Source organism: Pongo pygmaeus, chromosome 15 (assembly GCF_028885625.2).
Source record: "Pongo pygmaeus isolate AG05252 chromosome 15, NHGRI_mPonPyg2-v2.0_pri, whole genome shotgun sequence".
NCBI lineage: Eukaryota > Metazoa > Chordata > Mammalia > Primates > Hominidae > Pongo > Pongo pygmaeus.
In genome coordinates this window covers 71,542,628-71,558,464 of record NC_072388.2, presented here as the reverse complement: position 1 = coordinate 71,558,464, position 15,837 = coordinate 71,542,628, and the positions used below count along the sequence as shown (strand labels likewise).

Sequence of the window (15,837 nt, the reverse complement as noted above, 5' to 3'; positions counted from 1 at the left end):
ACAGCTTAATGTCCCTTCTCTCATCTTGTGATTGGGTTGGCTCCCATGAAACTTGGGATGGAGAAAAGAGTTAGAACCGGCGACCAGTCCTTTTAGGATAGACCTGGCTATTTGCTCTGATGCTCCATTTCTTTGCCATCCCTGCCAGGCCACTTCCTTCTGTAGTCCCTGGTACTGTTCAGGATATGGACTTTTGCTAATCTCATGAGAGTGGGCATGGATACTTTAGGTAACAGTGCAATGCCTCATCCTACCTCTGAGCACTGACCCTGGAAACCTCATACAATCCTTCTGATAGCCTCCCTTGCACCCTAAGGCAGTGTGAATAACTGCTTGGATCAGAAAGCCCAGCTCCAAATAGTTCTTACCTGTTGTGCTGCCATAGCTGATGCTGGGGCTTGGAGGGTCCTGCTGGTGTCTCTCATAGTGCTGCCCCAGGCTGCGTGCTCTGCAGTTTCCTCTCTCGTTCTCTCTGATCATTGTTTTCCGTCTTCATCAACTGGTTACACCTACTGGGGAATATGGTCTTAGTGCAAGCAGAATTGGATATGCTTATATCTCTGTTTTGCCCTTGATCTGAATAACGGGGTGGTGAAGAATGTGGGTAGGGCCCTGTCTGGGTTCCCATTTTTTTCCCTACGTCATGCTACCCTGCCATGCCTGCACACTGGGCATCAATGTGTTTCCAGTTAGTGGTGTTGAGGGGTGGCAGTTCAGACTTTGGCCCTAATGCTGTTGTTTCTGGCTTCCTCCAGGTCACCCAACCTGCCTGCAGTTTACCCTGAACATGACCGAGGCTGTCAAGACCTACAAGTGGCAGTGCATAGAGTGCAAATCCTGTATCCTCTGTGGGACCTCAGAGAATGATGTGAGTTTGGGGCTTTCCCTGTGGGATGGAGAAATCCACAGAGCTGGGGTCCTTTGAGGGGTGAAGAGGAAGGAAGGACTCTTGTCACTAGGCCCCTGTGACCTGTTACCCTGGCACTTGGGAGCAACCTGGCCATTAGCCCTTGAGGGCTCAGAGACTGACAGTGGTGAACACTGCTTATGGCAGGGATGTATTTGTTTCCACCACATTCCACAGTATATGATCTCATTTGGTCTAAATGTTAAATATAATAAGTGCAAAATTTTCAAGAACATTTTTTATTATGGGCAATTTCAAACATATACAAAGGCAGAGAGAATAATAGAATTGATGTAAACCATCACCAGCTTCAACAAAGATCAGTACATGTCCAACCTTGTTTCATAAACACCATGACCTCCCTCTCCATAGTCTCGATCATAATATCATTTTTACCTGTAACTACTTCATATGTATCTCAAAAGGATAAGGACTTACTTTTATGCCTAAATAACCAAAATATTAACATAGCTAAAAAATCAATAATTCCTTAGCACAATCAAACATCCAGTCAACAGTTCTATTTCCTCAGTCGTCTCATAAATGTTTCTGTTACAGCCTGTTTATTTGAATTGGTATTCAAATAAGGCCCATACATTGCAATTAGTTGATATGTCTTTGAAGTTTATTTAAATATCTGTAGGTGAATATAAACATATATATAGCTTCTTTAAATAACACATAGACTTTTCCCTCCATCTTATTCTCTTTCTTCTTCCCTTAAATTCTTTGTTGAAGAAATCAAATCATTTGTTCAAGTTCTCCTGACTGTATTTGACTGAGCATATCTCTGTGCTGTCTGACATTTTCCTCTTTCTCTTGAATTTCTTGTCAATTGTTAGGGCTAGAGGCTTGATTCAGATTGTCTCTCTGTCTCTCTTTCTGTGTCTGTCTTTATCTCTCTCTGTCCTCTCACCAACTCTGTCTCCATCTCTCTCTCTCTCTCTCTTTTGGCAAGACTACTTCATAGATGGTGGAGTATACTTTCGTCAGGACGTATAATGCCTGATGTTTCTCTTTTTGTAAAGGTAGCATCTATTGATGACCTTTAACTGGATTGACTATTCTGTTAGGGGTTGCAAAATGGTGATATTCTTATTGGATAATTTCTTTTTTGTTTATTGCTGGAGTAATTCCAGGAAGAGAAACTTGCCCAATCTTTCATTTGCCTTCAGGTGTAGATCATATAGAAATGGCAGGAAAAAAATGCTTGATTCTTGCCCTTTGTCAGTTTTAAAAAAACAGTGTGGTTAAAATATCTATTTATGATAAAAAACATTAAAAATAGTAATTGTGGGATATCTTCTTAACATGATAAAGTATTTGTACCTTAGAACTAAAGCCAGTATCTTATTTAATGAGGAAAACACTAGGCACAATTCCACTAAGATTAGGAACCAGGGGAGGATGCTCACTATCTCTATAACTATGATTTGACACTATTCTAGAGACATTACCTAATGCAATTAGACAGGAGAATTTAATTAGAGATGTAAGAATGGATAACAAAGTAATAAAACTCTATTTTTATATTATATGATAGTATATCTGGAAAACCTTAGAAAATCAATGATAAGCTAACTCAAACATAAAAGGTAACAGATTATAAAACTAACACACATAATTAACAACCTTCTCATATATGAACAATAACCAGTTAGAGAACATAATTCCATTTATAATAGCAACAAAGAAGAAATACTTAGGGATATATTTAACAACAAATGTGCAAAACCTATATAAACAAAACTTTTAAACACTTTTGAAAAGACACAAAGAACAAATGGAAAGGCATCCTATGATCTTGGATAGAATGACTTGACATTATAAAGGTGTCAGTTCTTCCTGAGTTAATTTATAAATTTATCTCAGGTCCAATAAAAATATCAACAAACTTTTTTTATGGAGTTAGACAAATCGATACTTAAGTTCATATGAAGAAACAAACATGCAAAAATAGGCAAGAAAATACTGATAAACAAACTGTGATGGAAACTAGCCCTACCAGATATTAAAACATACTGTAAAGCCTCTATAGATAAAACAGTGTGGCACTGATGCATGAGGAGATAAATAGACCAGTTGAGATAGAATAGAAAGCCCATAAATAGATCCAACTACATATGGAAATACAGTATAGGGTAAGGGTCACATCTAAAATTACTGGGTCAGAGACAGACTTTTAAATGAATGGTGCTGGGACAATGAGGTAGCCATTTGAGAAAAGACAAAATTAGATTTATATCTTACACCATACATAAAAATAATCACCAAATACATTGGGGATCTAAATGTACAAAGTAAAACCACGCTAGTACTAGAAGAAAGCACAAGTAAGTTCCTCTTTAATCTAAATACAGGAAAAGGTTTTCAAACTGTGACTCAAAATCCAGAAGCAATTAAATAAAATGTTGGTACATTTGACTACATAAACATTTTGCATAGTCAAAAACATGATAAAGTCAAAAGGAAACTGACAAACTGGGAGGAAATTTTGGCAGCATGTACCACAGTTTAAGGGCTAATTCCCTATATAAAAAGAAGTGTTAAAAATTGAGGACAAAGGACCAGAAACCTGATAGGAAATGAGAAAAATACATGAAAGACAATCCACAGAAGATATAAAAATGACCCTTAAAGATACAAAAAAAAAATTTCAAATGCACTCACAAAGAAACTCAAAGCTGAGATATCATTTCTTACCTATCAGATGGGCAAAAGTTGAAAAGTAAGACAATATATTCTGTTGATGAAGCTATGGGAAAAATGGTGACTTCATACACTGTTGGTGGGAATACAAATTAACACAACCCTGTGGAGGAAAATTTGACAATACCTAACAGAGCTAATATGCACTTAACTTTTGACTAAGCATTCTCACCTATAGGAATCTACCTTGAAGATGTACCCACAACGTGATGGAATGCATAAGGTTATTTGTGGTAGCATTGTTCATTACTACAGAATATTGGAAACAACCTAAATATCCATATATGGAAGAGTAGTTGTTGAATAAACAATGGCACAGCCATACAGTGGAGTACTATACAGCTGTAAAAAAGAATAAGGCAGATGTCTATGAATTGATTTGGAGTGATTTCCAGAATATATTGTTAAGTAAAAAAGCAAAGTAAAATAGAATATCTATAGTATGCTGACCTTATTGTAAGAAAAAAGAGACATAAGAAAACCTACATGCATTTGCTCACTTGTGTAAAAGAAATATAGGAAGAATAAACAGGGTGCTAATGAGACTGGTTACCTACACGGGTATGGGAGAATGGGGTAGAGAAAAATGGGAAAATGAAAATGGGATAGTAGGGATAAGGGAGGAACAACACTTCTTTGAGAATAGTTTCTTGTATAGCTTTGACTCTTACAACCATCAAAAGGTTTCACATACCTCCCAAATAGATAAATACTTAAAATCAACCAAGATGTAGGGAAAAACTAAAATGGAATAAAAACAGTAACAAATAAACAGTATAACATAAATAGATAAGGTAACTATACCGAAGAGTGAGGAAGAAAAGAATAACCTAAGTAACTTTGGAAAACAGTATTTTGACTGTGTGTTGTAAAGCTAAGGACACAAATAACTGTACCACAAATACTGTACTCTAGTTAATTTATTTTCATAGGTATATGAATTAGTAATTCTGAAACTACGTATGCTAGATTTGAACTAATGACTGTGTATTGTGACTAATGAGAGTCTAGTTTCTCAAAGTCAGAAAAAGAATAACCAAATAAAGGGGGGAAGGCTAGATTGAAGGCATTGGTTTGGAATAGTGGGTATCACTATGAATTCATGATTTTACACACAATGTATTATATATAGTTTATACATATTTATATCTAGCCATATGTGTACACACATATTAATAGACAGAAATAAGTAGAGATGTATGCATGTGTACCTACAAATACATTTATTTCCTAGCTGTGTTGGCTGGGAGGGCCTAGAAGCAATGACAACACAGAAGCAATGAAGACACATGGCATCAAGGAATTGGTTTCTAAACACCATTCTCTCATAAAAAGAACCATGGATCCTTAGAGAAATGGCTGATTCCAGGGCTGGGATGCAAAGTATGCCAGAAAAGCCTGGAGTATTATGTGGTGTCAGAAAATAAGGAAGTGTTCAAAAAATGAAAGGATATTTTCATGTGTCTAGAGGACACAGGAAGCAACTTGAAGGAACCCCTAATGCCCAAATGTAGGAAAACTTGAGCAAAAAAATAATGATATCATTAGGTTATAACCTAAAGAAAAAATAAATATCTATACTAATATAAAAATTGAATAAATAAGTAAACAGAGGAGAAGGTAAGCTCTTCCTTAGAGCAGAATTCCAATGAATAAATGTAGAAGGAAAGGGGAAATAATCATTGGGCACACTTCACAGTTATGGTTATAAGGACGAACTGTCAATTGATGCTAAAATTAGTGGGCAAAAGTATGATGAGAAATAGGATATTTACATAATCTCAAATATCCTATTTCTCTTGTTGAGGAGATAATCTCCAAGTATCTCCCCAACAATATTACTTATTAGTATATTACAAAGGGAAAAAACAGTAACTTTACAGTGAAAAAAAACAGCAGACATTACCTTAACTATATAATCACAGATAACATTACAAGTAATAAGACATACTGGCCTCAATTTCCCCCCATATGATGCACCGAGAAGGGCACAACATTACTTTAGTGGTATTCTTGCTCAAAAATATATGCATATATGGATCTTATCATGAGAAAAGATCCAACTGAAATTGAGTGACATTTACAGAATCGCTGGCTTGGATTTTTTGAAAGTGTCAAGCTCATGAAAGACAAAGAAACTGAGGAACTGTCACAGATTGAAGGATACTAAGAAAACACAACAATTAAATGCAATGAGGGATCTTGGATTGGATCCCTGGTAAAGAGACGTAGGTTGGGGGCCGGGCATGGTGGCTCATGCCTGTAATCCCAGCACTTTTGGAGGCTGAGGTGAGCGGATTACCTGAGGTCAGGAGCTCGAGAACAGCCTGGCCAACATGGTGAAGCCCCGTCTCTACTAAAAATACAAAAATTAGCCAGGCGTGGTGGCACACGCCTGTAATCCCAGTTACTCAGGACGCTGAGGCAGGAGAATTGCTTGAGCCCGGGAGAAGGAGGCTGCAGTGAGCCGAGATGGCGCCACTGCACTCCAGCTTGGGCAACAGAGTGAGACTCTGTCTCAGAAAAAAAAAAAAAAGAGACATAGTTGGGAAAACTGGAGAAATTAAAATAAAGTCTGTAGATTAGTTAATAGTATTACACCAAAGGTAATTTTCTGATTTTCGTAATTCTGCTATAGTAATATAAGATGTTAATATTAGGGCACAGTGAGTACAATTCTCTGCATAATTTCTGTACTTTTCTCTAAGTTTAAAATTATTTCAAGTAAATAAAAATATAGTGTGATGTTTCTTTAGCATCTTCTGAAGGTGACTAAGGTTTTAAAAAATATGTTTATGAACTTAAGATTTTAAACATATTTTATTTGTTGTAATCCATTATAGGTAAAATTGTCCCATCTTTGACCAGTGGTAACATATTCAGGTTGGATCCTGAGTCCTTTTGACATAATACTAATAGTATTTGATAGCTTCCTTACTTTGTAATATGTAAATATATTTATACATTTTATGCTCCAGACCTGGAATCACCTATTTCTCCCAGGACTCCTAATTCCTTTTAGTGGGCAATGGTCTTTAGAGAACATAATATGGGTGCTAGAGGTGCTAATTTTGCTGTTAGTCATTGTTTTAGAGCACTTTCTGTGGACAGAGGTAGAAAATATTTTTTGCTTGTTTTAAAGATAAACTACACCATGAATTTATACTGATGCATCCAGTCATACTTAGAACCAACTATTGAGTTTTGACTTAACTTCATTGGCCTACATTTCTATTTTCTTTCAACCATGTTACAAAATCTTGCTTTTCAATAATACCAACATAATTACTCATTTGATGCACATAAAGCAGTCTCAGAATATTGATTCCAATATTTAAACTAATAATATAATTGCTGAACATTACACACACACACATATATATGCAGATCTGCATTTACGTATGACCTTAAGGTATGTCCTACTAAGGATGTATTGTCAAATTAATTGTTTTATAGTCAGATGGAATAGTTTCTCTCTGTGTGGTTATGCCACCAATTGGATACATGACCAAATTCATTTGCCTCATTTTTCTTTTGTTTTTTTAGGGACATATTACTATTTAAATTTTGTTTTATGACTGTGTAAAATATTTATTGGTTGTAAAATCAAATTGATAAAGAAACATTATATTCAAAGAAATGTAGCTTCTCTACTTACCTCTTCCACACTGTTCCTTCACTCTGCATATAGGCAACCATTAAAAAAATATGATTTGTCTTTCCATTTTGTTTAAATGTAAGCATGTGTGTGTATATATGAATCCATAAAAAATGGTAACAAGTATACATGTTTTCTCCATCTTGCTTGTTTTCTCTGAATATCTTAGAGATTAATCTGGAGGAATATATAGACATTCTTCATTCTTTCCTACAGCTGCATAATTTTTACTAGCTTATCCAACCAGTCCCTTACTGATGGACATTTAGGTTGATGCTGGTCTTTGGCTTTACAGATAGTGTAAATGTAGAGGATTTTTTTGTTGACTTGGCAGAGCCTTTGAGGAGGAGTCAGGAGGTGAGGTTGTTGGGGCACTAGGGTTCCTCTCACATGGTCAGGGATTTACCCTGGATATCCGAGAATGGGATTCCCATTCTGTTGGAACTGTAGTAATAGGTGAATCCTGGTTCCTGGATAGTTGGTAGTGAGAGGTACTAAAATTGTGTGTGTCATGAGAGTTAGCATGAGCTGGGGGTTCTTGGTGGTGGAAGAGAAGGAATATGGTGCTAGACAATGGCCAACCCATGCAAAATGCACTTAAACTCTCAGATGCCTAGTTTTCCTTTGGGAAATTGTAATCCAGGATATTCTCCCTATTTGTATTTCCCATGTCACTGCTATAGTAGGGGTTATTACTGTTTTTAAGGCATTAATAACACTGTTTCTGACAAGTCCTGTCTGTTTTCTGTCTCCATCCTAACTTGTTTCTCCTTGAATTATCCCTAAATCAAATTGTCCTGTAGCTTATGCTGGCTCTACAATAATGATGTAACTGTTTTGGCGTAAACTACAGTGTGCTCGTCTTCATCCCACCTCTCTGACTGTTCCTTTTCAGTCTTTTTTTCTCTGCCTGTCCTGTAAAGTTGGAGTACCCCAAGTGTACTTCTTCTCAGTAAACTCTTGGCCTTCTTCTCAGTAAACTCTTTTGGGTCCTTGATCTTTCAGAGAATTCAATGAAAGCTACGGATTTACTCTTTCCATAGAAAAATGTACATTTCTACCTGTGTACAGAATTGTGTGTATCATTTCAAGGGGTTCATGGACACTTCTCCATGAAGACAAGGTCAAAGACACTTGCTCTCACACATTCTGGGCTTCCTCTCCTAGGACCTTCACTTGCCATCTAATTACAATGACTCCCAAATCCATATCTCAGGCCCAGACTTCTCTCCTGCTCTCTTCAACAGCCTCCAGGTCATCCCTATCTGTAGAACATGTCTATAGCTGAGGTTGCCCTCTCCCTCCCATGAGTCTGCTCTTCCTCCCATGTCTCAGTGGGTGGCTGTATCATCTGGCTTGCTGACCAAGCCACAACCCAGAGGGCATCCTTGGCTTCTTCCCTATCACTCTCCCCATCTAATCAATGATGCTTAAATGGGAGCAAGACCCATTTCTTTCTCCATGCCGCAATCATAATTCAGGCCACCATCATCACGCACCTGGATAGCTATAGCAGCTTCCTAACCGGTCCCCTGGCCTCTTGAATGAAACTCTCCCCCACTGGGTATCTACTGTTACATAGCAGCTAGTAAGATCTTTCTAAACTGCAATCTGATCATATCACTCCCCTGTTGATAACTCTTCAAAAGCTCTCCTGTTGCCCCACTGACGGGTTTTAGCATGACAAAAAAAGCCCTCATTGCTTGCTCCCTGGGGATTCCAACTGCTGTATCTAATTTTATCCAGTATTTCTGCACTGGTGGGGGCCAAGGTGAGATTTGATACAAAACTTTATTTTGAAAAAGCCTTATAAGCCATCCAAACAGTTTCAACAATCACCAAATAGAACAGGGCTGAAACTAGCGGGTGGGGCCAGATCACAAACAGTTTCCGAGCAGCTCCTGTATGCAAGGAAGTCTCTACAGTGGATGCAGTGATGAGGAAAACAAGATTTTGCCCCCAAGGGCCTTATAGTCCATAAAGGGGATAAAGGGTGGAAAAAAGAGGCATGTTCCAAATGAACTACTCAAGAAAACAAACATGTAGATGTCTTTTTTTTTTTTTTTTGAGACAGAGTCTCACTCAGTTGCCCAGGCTGGAGTGCAGTGGTGCGATCTTGGCTCGCTGCACATCCACCTCCTGGGTTCAAGAGATTCTCCTGCCTCAGCCTCCTGAGTAGCTGGGATTACAGGTGCACACCACCATGCCTGGCTAATTTTTGTATTTTTAGTAGAGACGGGGTTTCACCATGTTGGGCAAGCTGGTCTCGAACTCCTGACCTCAAGTGAACCATCCGCCCTGGCCTCCCTAAGTGCTGGGATTACAGGCATGAGCCACAGCGCCCGGCCAAGAAAACAAACGTGATTAGATGTCTACCACATACCAGGCATGTAACATAAAGGAAAATGCATATTTAAATGTCACAGAAAGGGAAAGTACCACAGGGCTGCACGAGGGAAGAGACAACTTCCAGTTGAGGTAAATTAGCAAAGTCTTTGTGGAAAAGAAGTGCTTGAAGAAGACGTACTTTAAGGGCAGGCAGGGAATGGACATGCAGAGAAAGGGTCAGGGCCTGGGAGAGCCTCCAGGCAGAAGTAGCCATAGGTGCAAAGATATGGCCTATGTCCTTTGAAGTTAACCACAACTCTGGGGTGCCCTGCTCTCACCTGGGCTCCAGCCTCCAGACAGTGAGGAAGCTTCTGGAAGCCGAGAGGTGGCGCTATTTGCATTTTTCTACATTCTAATGAAACCCTGAAGAGGTTCTGAGGTTCATCCCAGTACAGCTGTTGCCCATTTCACAGATGGAGAGAGTGGAGTCCAGAAGAATTCAATTAAGATCTTCAAATATATAAAGTCATGGAGAGTAGAGACATTTTCTGCCCTTTGGAAGCAGAGCTATTGGCTTTGGGAGTTCAGAAGAATAAGGGATCCCTTTAAATTAGGATGTGAGGTGGTAGTCACAGAAGGCTTCTTGGAGGAGGTATGAGTTGAGCAGAACCCTAAATTGGGGGTAGGATTTATATAGGCTGGGAGGTAGGGGGAAACCCCAGGTGTGGGAAAAGCACAGGTGTGTTCAGGGGACAGTGAGGACTCCAAGTGGGGCCTGGAAAGGGGATCCAGTGAGACCGATGTGGAAATAAGGCTGATGGGTAAGTGGGGGCCAGACATTGGCCCCAAATAATGGAATCTCTCCTCCTCTGTGCTTGCTCTGTGTTCCACCAGGACCAGCTACTCTTCTGCGATGACTGTGACCGTGGCTATCACATGTACTGTTTAAATCCCCCGGTGGCTGAGCCCCCAGAAGGTAATGATGATGAGCTCAACAATAACAACAGCAACAGATACTACTACTACTAGCACTTACTGAGCTCTCACTATGGTACAGGCCTTGTGCTAACGGCTTTACATGTCCATGTCTTGTCTCATTTAATCATCACAACCCCACAAGGTAGGTACGACGACTGCCATTTTACAGATGAGGAAACTGAGGCACAGTCCAAGCAGCTGAAATTTCAACTTGAGGGCCGAGGAGGTTTTTCCCAGACGTGCAGTGGAGATGACTGGGAAGAGTGAGCTTCCGGGGGAACTGGCACAGGCCCGGCGACACTAGTTTGGAGGCATGACACTAGTAGTGAGGGTCTTGATAAGAGTTGAGCCCATCTCCTCTGAGCACCTGCTTTCTGCTGAGCCACAGACTCTGGCACGTTTTCAGGCCTGGGACTTGGTTTCTGCATTGCCAAAGTTCAAAGGAAACAGGGTTTACAAGAAGTTAGGGCCACTGGGGTGGGGCTCCAGAGTTAGCAGAGGGGCTGCTACTAAAGCCATCTCATTTCTTGCAGGAAGCTGGAGCTGCCACTTATGCTGGGAACTGCTCAAAGAGAAAGCCTCAGCCTTTGGCTGCCAGGCATAGAGCCCCAGGTCACAGAATGTGACTCGCTGCTGGAGAGCCTAAAGCAGAGCCCAGTTCAAACCAGAACGCGCCCTCCTCCCACGTATCCAGACAGACCAACTGCAAGGAAAAGAAATAGTCCCAGAGGGGCACAGACACATGGAACCAAGAGGGCGAGGCATCTCCTGACCTCCCCCGATATGTATGGAACTTCAGCCAGCACCTCTTTGTCTCTACCAGAAGGAAGTTGCACTTTGGAAGAACACCCCCGGCCCCAGCCCTGTGGAACCCCTCTCACTTTTACCCTAGCACTGAGGCCCTCTCATTCGTTCCCATTTTAAGGGAAGCCATTTTCTGACCACTCATCCATCACTTGTGTGTAGTGTGGTGTTTTTTATCTATTGTGTTCCAAGAAATCTTAGCACAGCCTGTGTCCGCCCAGCTTAAGCTCTTCATCCTGAAACCCTCACCCGAGGAACAAAGGGCCGTGGAGAAGCTGTCATTTATGGCAAGCCTCACCGGAAACTTCTAGACTTGGGGTCTTGAAACCCCTTCTTGTTCCTTGGTGTCTGTGGAGACAAAGAGTTGCCTTCTAGAACCCCAGCAGTGGCATCCACAGCCCGCCTGGTCTTGAGCCACTGCGTAAAGTTACTAGATGGGGGCAGTGGGGGGAGGGAGAGGTGTGGAGACATGGGAGGAAACGTTGTGGAAATGGTGCCAAGGCACCGCCATAGCCAGTCAGTACTTGTTATCTATCGGGAGAGACTTTGCAAGGGGCCAGGCTGGTTCCTTGACCTTCAGAGCCGGAGCATCCTTTAGGTGAGACCAGCCACGGCCTATGGACAGAGGAAGACGGTCAAGCCTCTGCCTCTCAGCCCACCTGGGTCTGCAGACCTGGTTCAGCTTCTCCTGGTGGGACTCAAGAACTAGGAAGGGGAGCGAAGGCTACCCAATCATGTGTCCGAATGCTGGATACAGGGGGCTGCAGCTTTGAGAAACCTTCAGTATTGATGCGACGCTCTGAATTCCTTTTTCCAAGTAATTTCTTCCTTCCACGTAGTGTATGTTCGCTATTGTCTACTGAGACCTGACTGGGAATTTTAGGATGGGGGAGAGAAGATTGTTATCTAAACAAATAATTAGGGTGACGTGGTCATTATTCACAACCAGGGTGGCCGCATTTTAGAACTCTCAGTGCGGGGGCTGCTCTTGTCTCCTAAGCTCCCCAAATGTGCAGGACTCTCGTTTTCAAAAAAATGTGTCTAGAAGAAAGAGGTGGGGAGGCTGAGCTTCCGAGAACTCTGTGTGTTGGAAGATAGCCCCAAGGGCTGGAGCGGATTGGGCTGACTTTGAATCGCAGCAGCAGCACAATAACTGACATATTTCTGGAAAAATCATTTGCCCAAAGGGCAGGTCTCAGTGAGCGGAACCCTCGCGCATGCTTGGCTTCTCTGAAATCAGCTCCATCTCTGTGGTCTGGCTGCTCACAACAAAGGCCCAGGTTATTTTTAGTTCTTCAGCTCCTGAGGAAGCTCCCGGAGACTCGGGCTAGTTGGGCCACTTCTGCCCGGCTGCAGTATTTGTGCTGTCCCTCGGCAGGAGTGCTCCTCTCCAGGCTAATTGCTCTTGGTCAGTGGACCCAGGGCAGCCTGGCATGAAACCAAGCAGTGTGGATCTCCCCCACGCTTCAGCAGAGTGACCTGTGGCAAGCGATGGGGGTCACTCCCCTGCAGGGGCCTGTGGCCTCAGAGTGAATCACACACATACATAATGGTCTCATTTAAAGGGCCCCTGTCCGGATGGAATTTTCATCTTCCTCATAAGTAATTTCCTTCCGCCTGCTGGTCGGTGAGCTTGTCTGAATCCTGAAGGCCCAGGGAGGGATAGGGAGGGTGACATTCCATCAGAGGGGCACATTTTCTCTCCTGACTACTCCAGCTTTCTTCCCACAAAACCCAAAGCAGGCTGTCTCCAAAGGCTAATAATTGGTTTTGAGCGTCATTTTAATTTAAATTTAGAAAAAAAAATTCCCCAAATGTTCCCAAGTGCCACAATAGCTTAAAAGTTTAAAAAGCAAGTCCGAAACCCCAAATTGTGGCTCTACAACTTCACACGTTGTCTTCAGAGTATGTGCAAATTTGTTTTCCACAGAAGTGCAGGTGATAGGGCAGCCCTGTTTGATCTCAGCCCCATTTCTGCTCTGCCTACACAAGCTGAGCCTCAGCTGGGTCTCCCAGGCCAAGGCAGGGCACTGGAACTTGCCTGCACTGGTGAGGGTCAGGGCTCTGGAGTGACATTAAGATGGCCCCGGAGTTCCCTTCTCAGCTTCATTACTCCCTGAAGAATGGGCCCAACCCATTCTTCATCTTTGGAGGCCTCAATTTCCTCATCTGGAAAGCGGGGATAGCAAGCCAGCTTGTGGGCTGGCACTGTCAGGGTACTGCAAGCAGACAAAAGTCTCCATGGTCACATTTGTCACCTCTGTGTTGAAAAGAGGATGGGGTTGGTAAACTTTAAATTGTTCTCTTTTTTTTTAACCCCAGAGAATGAGCTAGAATCATAGGATGCATGTGAAGGATCAGGGTTTTTGTGTTGCCGCTGCCATGGAGTAGCTGTGTGACATTGGGCAAGTCACCTAACCTCCCTGAACCTCAATTTGCCCACCTGGAAAATGGAGATAGTAACACTTGCCCTGCCTATTCCAGAGTGACATTGGGAGTCTTAAGCATCATGTTACATAAACAAGCACTGCAGAGCCATGCTTGTCTGGGAAGAACTCCAGATGTTTTCCATGTCCGCCTTCTTGTGTGCATTAGCCAATGTTAGATGTCTTCTTCAAATCTCCCTTGTGACCAAAGAGAGAGTTTATATTGCCAGGGCTGGGCTGCCCATGGTCAGGGTCCTGGCAAAAGCTGCGACCAAGGAAATCATGACTTGCATGGGCTGTGGGGTGGAGGTGAGGGATGTACATGGGGTTGGGGACTTTAAAATGAAGGTGCTCAGGATACTCCTTCTATAAGATTAATGCAGTTGAGAATGGAAAGGTGACTTTTAGAGAGGGCTATGATTTGTTTCAGTTCATGGGTAACGCTCACTTTCTGACCAACACTGCCACTTTCTAGCTCACTGACCTTGGGCCAATGTCTTCACCTCTCTGAGCCTCATTTCACATGTCTGTAATGTGGGGAAACATGGCCTATCCAGCATGGTCTTTGCAGGTATTCGAGGTGACATTGGTAAAGATTCTGGCACGGGTCTGGCATGATGATGGTCCCCACTCCATGGTAGCTATTGTCATTTTCTGCAGAGGCAACCAAATGGAGATAATGATGTGGTTGTCTCCCAGCTCAAATGCTGGGAACAGCCGGGAGAACTTTGCTGGGCTTCACCCCTCTGTATTGTGGCTCCAGCAAACCAGAGAGGTGAGGCTGCCAGATCCAACCGGAAGTGGAAATCCTGTTTCCTGTAGGCATTTTTGAAACCCTGCTTTTTGGATCTGTAGCAAATCCAGTGCAGGCAACATTATGTGGAAATAGAAACAGGGCTCCTGCTGGGAGATTGACATTCTGGCTTTCCTTTGGAACCCCTCACTGACTCATTGCCCCTAAAGCAGGAGCCAGCAGGTCCCAAGGTTCCCCTGCTCCTGTCTCTTCCCCAGGGCGAGGTAGGAAGCCCAGGCAGGCTGAGCCCAGCCGACTGGAACCAGGGAAGAGCCCGTGGGTGGATGGAAGGGAGGGAAGGAGGCCAGATTCCTCCAGAGCTGGGGAAGATAACGGGTTTTGAAGTTGGGGGAGGGTTTGGGTTTCACAGTGATGGTTTCATGATACTCTGGAGGGTTACACACTCCTGGTGCATTTTTGTCTTCGTGCTTTGAATACAGCCCGCTTCCTTTCAACCCTCCGCTTAAAAAGTTTTGATGTTTTAAGGAAGAAAAATGAGATGATTGTTATTACTTTTCCTTTGGGGGCAAGTGGAGGAGACTTGTGTTCTTTTATGCCGCTGAAGAAAGGTTGCTGGCAACCTCAGGCCTCAGGACTCAAAGAAGAGGGGCTTATAGTCTCCTCTTTGGGTCTATGTGTGAGGAGGTAGGGGGCATTGTGCTGCCCGTGGCCCAGGGCGGGCCCTGAGGACCACATCCCTGCCCCTCAGGCTGGTTTTTAGCCTGTGGTGGAAGTGCTGGGACAGAAGTAGCCTCTTCTTCTCTCACTCCCCGGCTGCCCCTCCTAGCCCCTCTTCAGGGGGTCCCAATGTCTCAGCCTGAGGGAGAAGTTGGTTCTGGCCAGAGCCACACTCACACTCTCACGGGATGCCACAAGTCCCAGGCCTGGCTCCTGGTAGCAGTGGTGACTTGGTGTCCCTTTTAGCAGTCTCCCATTCCTGGGGAGGAAGAAAGACAGGGGTGCCTGGGGAAGGGAGAGTGGGAGGGCATTTGGGAGGGGCGAGGATCTCCGGTGGAACAAGGCAGAGAGCTGGATGTCCTCAGGGAGAAATCCTGGAGCTAAGGAGCTGGAGGGTAGCAGGTGGGAGTGAACAGTGATTGTAACTCTTTTTTTTTTTTTTTTTCTGAGGCTTGTGATCCTGGGCAACAGATTATTATTATTATTTTTTAAAAAGGCCAAACCTCTGCCCAGTTCTGAACACTGATTCAGCTCCCTCTTTCTTGAGGCCGCCTGT

The 15,837-nt window shown here is 42.9% G+C and overlaps 1 protein-coding gene across 3 annotated transcripts in view; it reads left to right on the top strand.

Annotated features, from left to right (window-relative positions):
* Positions 1 to 15,602, top strand: part of DPF3 (double PHD fingers 3) — a 279,265-nt gene extending 263,663 nt beyond the window's left edge. For all 3 annotated transcript variants that reach the window (XM_063651786.1, XM_054448782.2, XM_054448781.2), the window contains 3 exons: positions 756 to 868; positions 10,497 to 10,578; positions 11,114 to 15,602. In XM_063651786.1, the coding sequence (XP_063507856.1) occupies positions 756 to 868; positions 10,497 to 10,578; positions 11,114 to 11,184 (266 nt within the window). In that variant the 3' untranslated portion in view covers positions 11,185 to 15,602. The remainder of the gene's footprint in view (positions 1 to 755; positions 869 to 10,496; positions 10,579 to 11,113) is intronic.
* Positions 15,603 to 15,837: the final 235 nt, after the last annotated feature.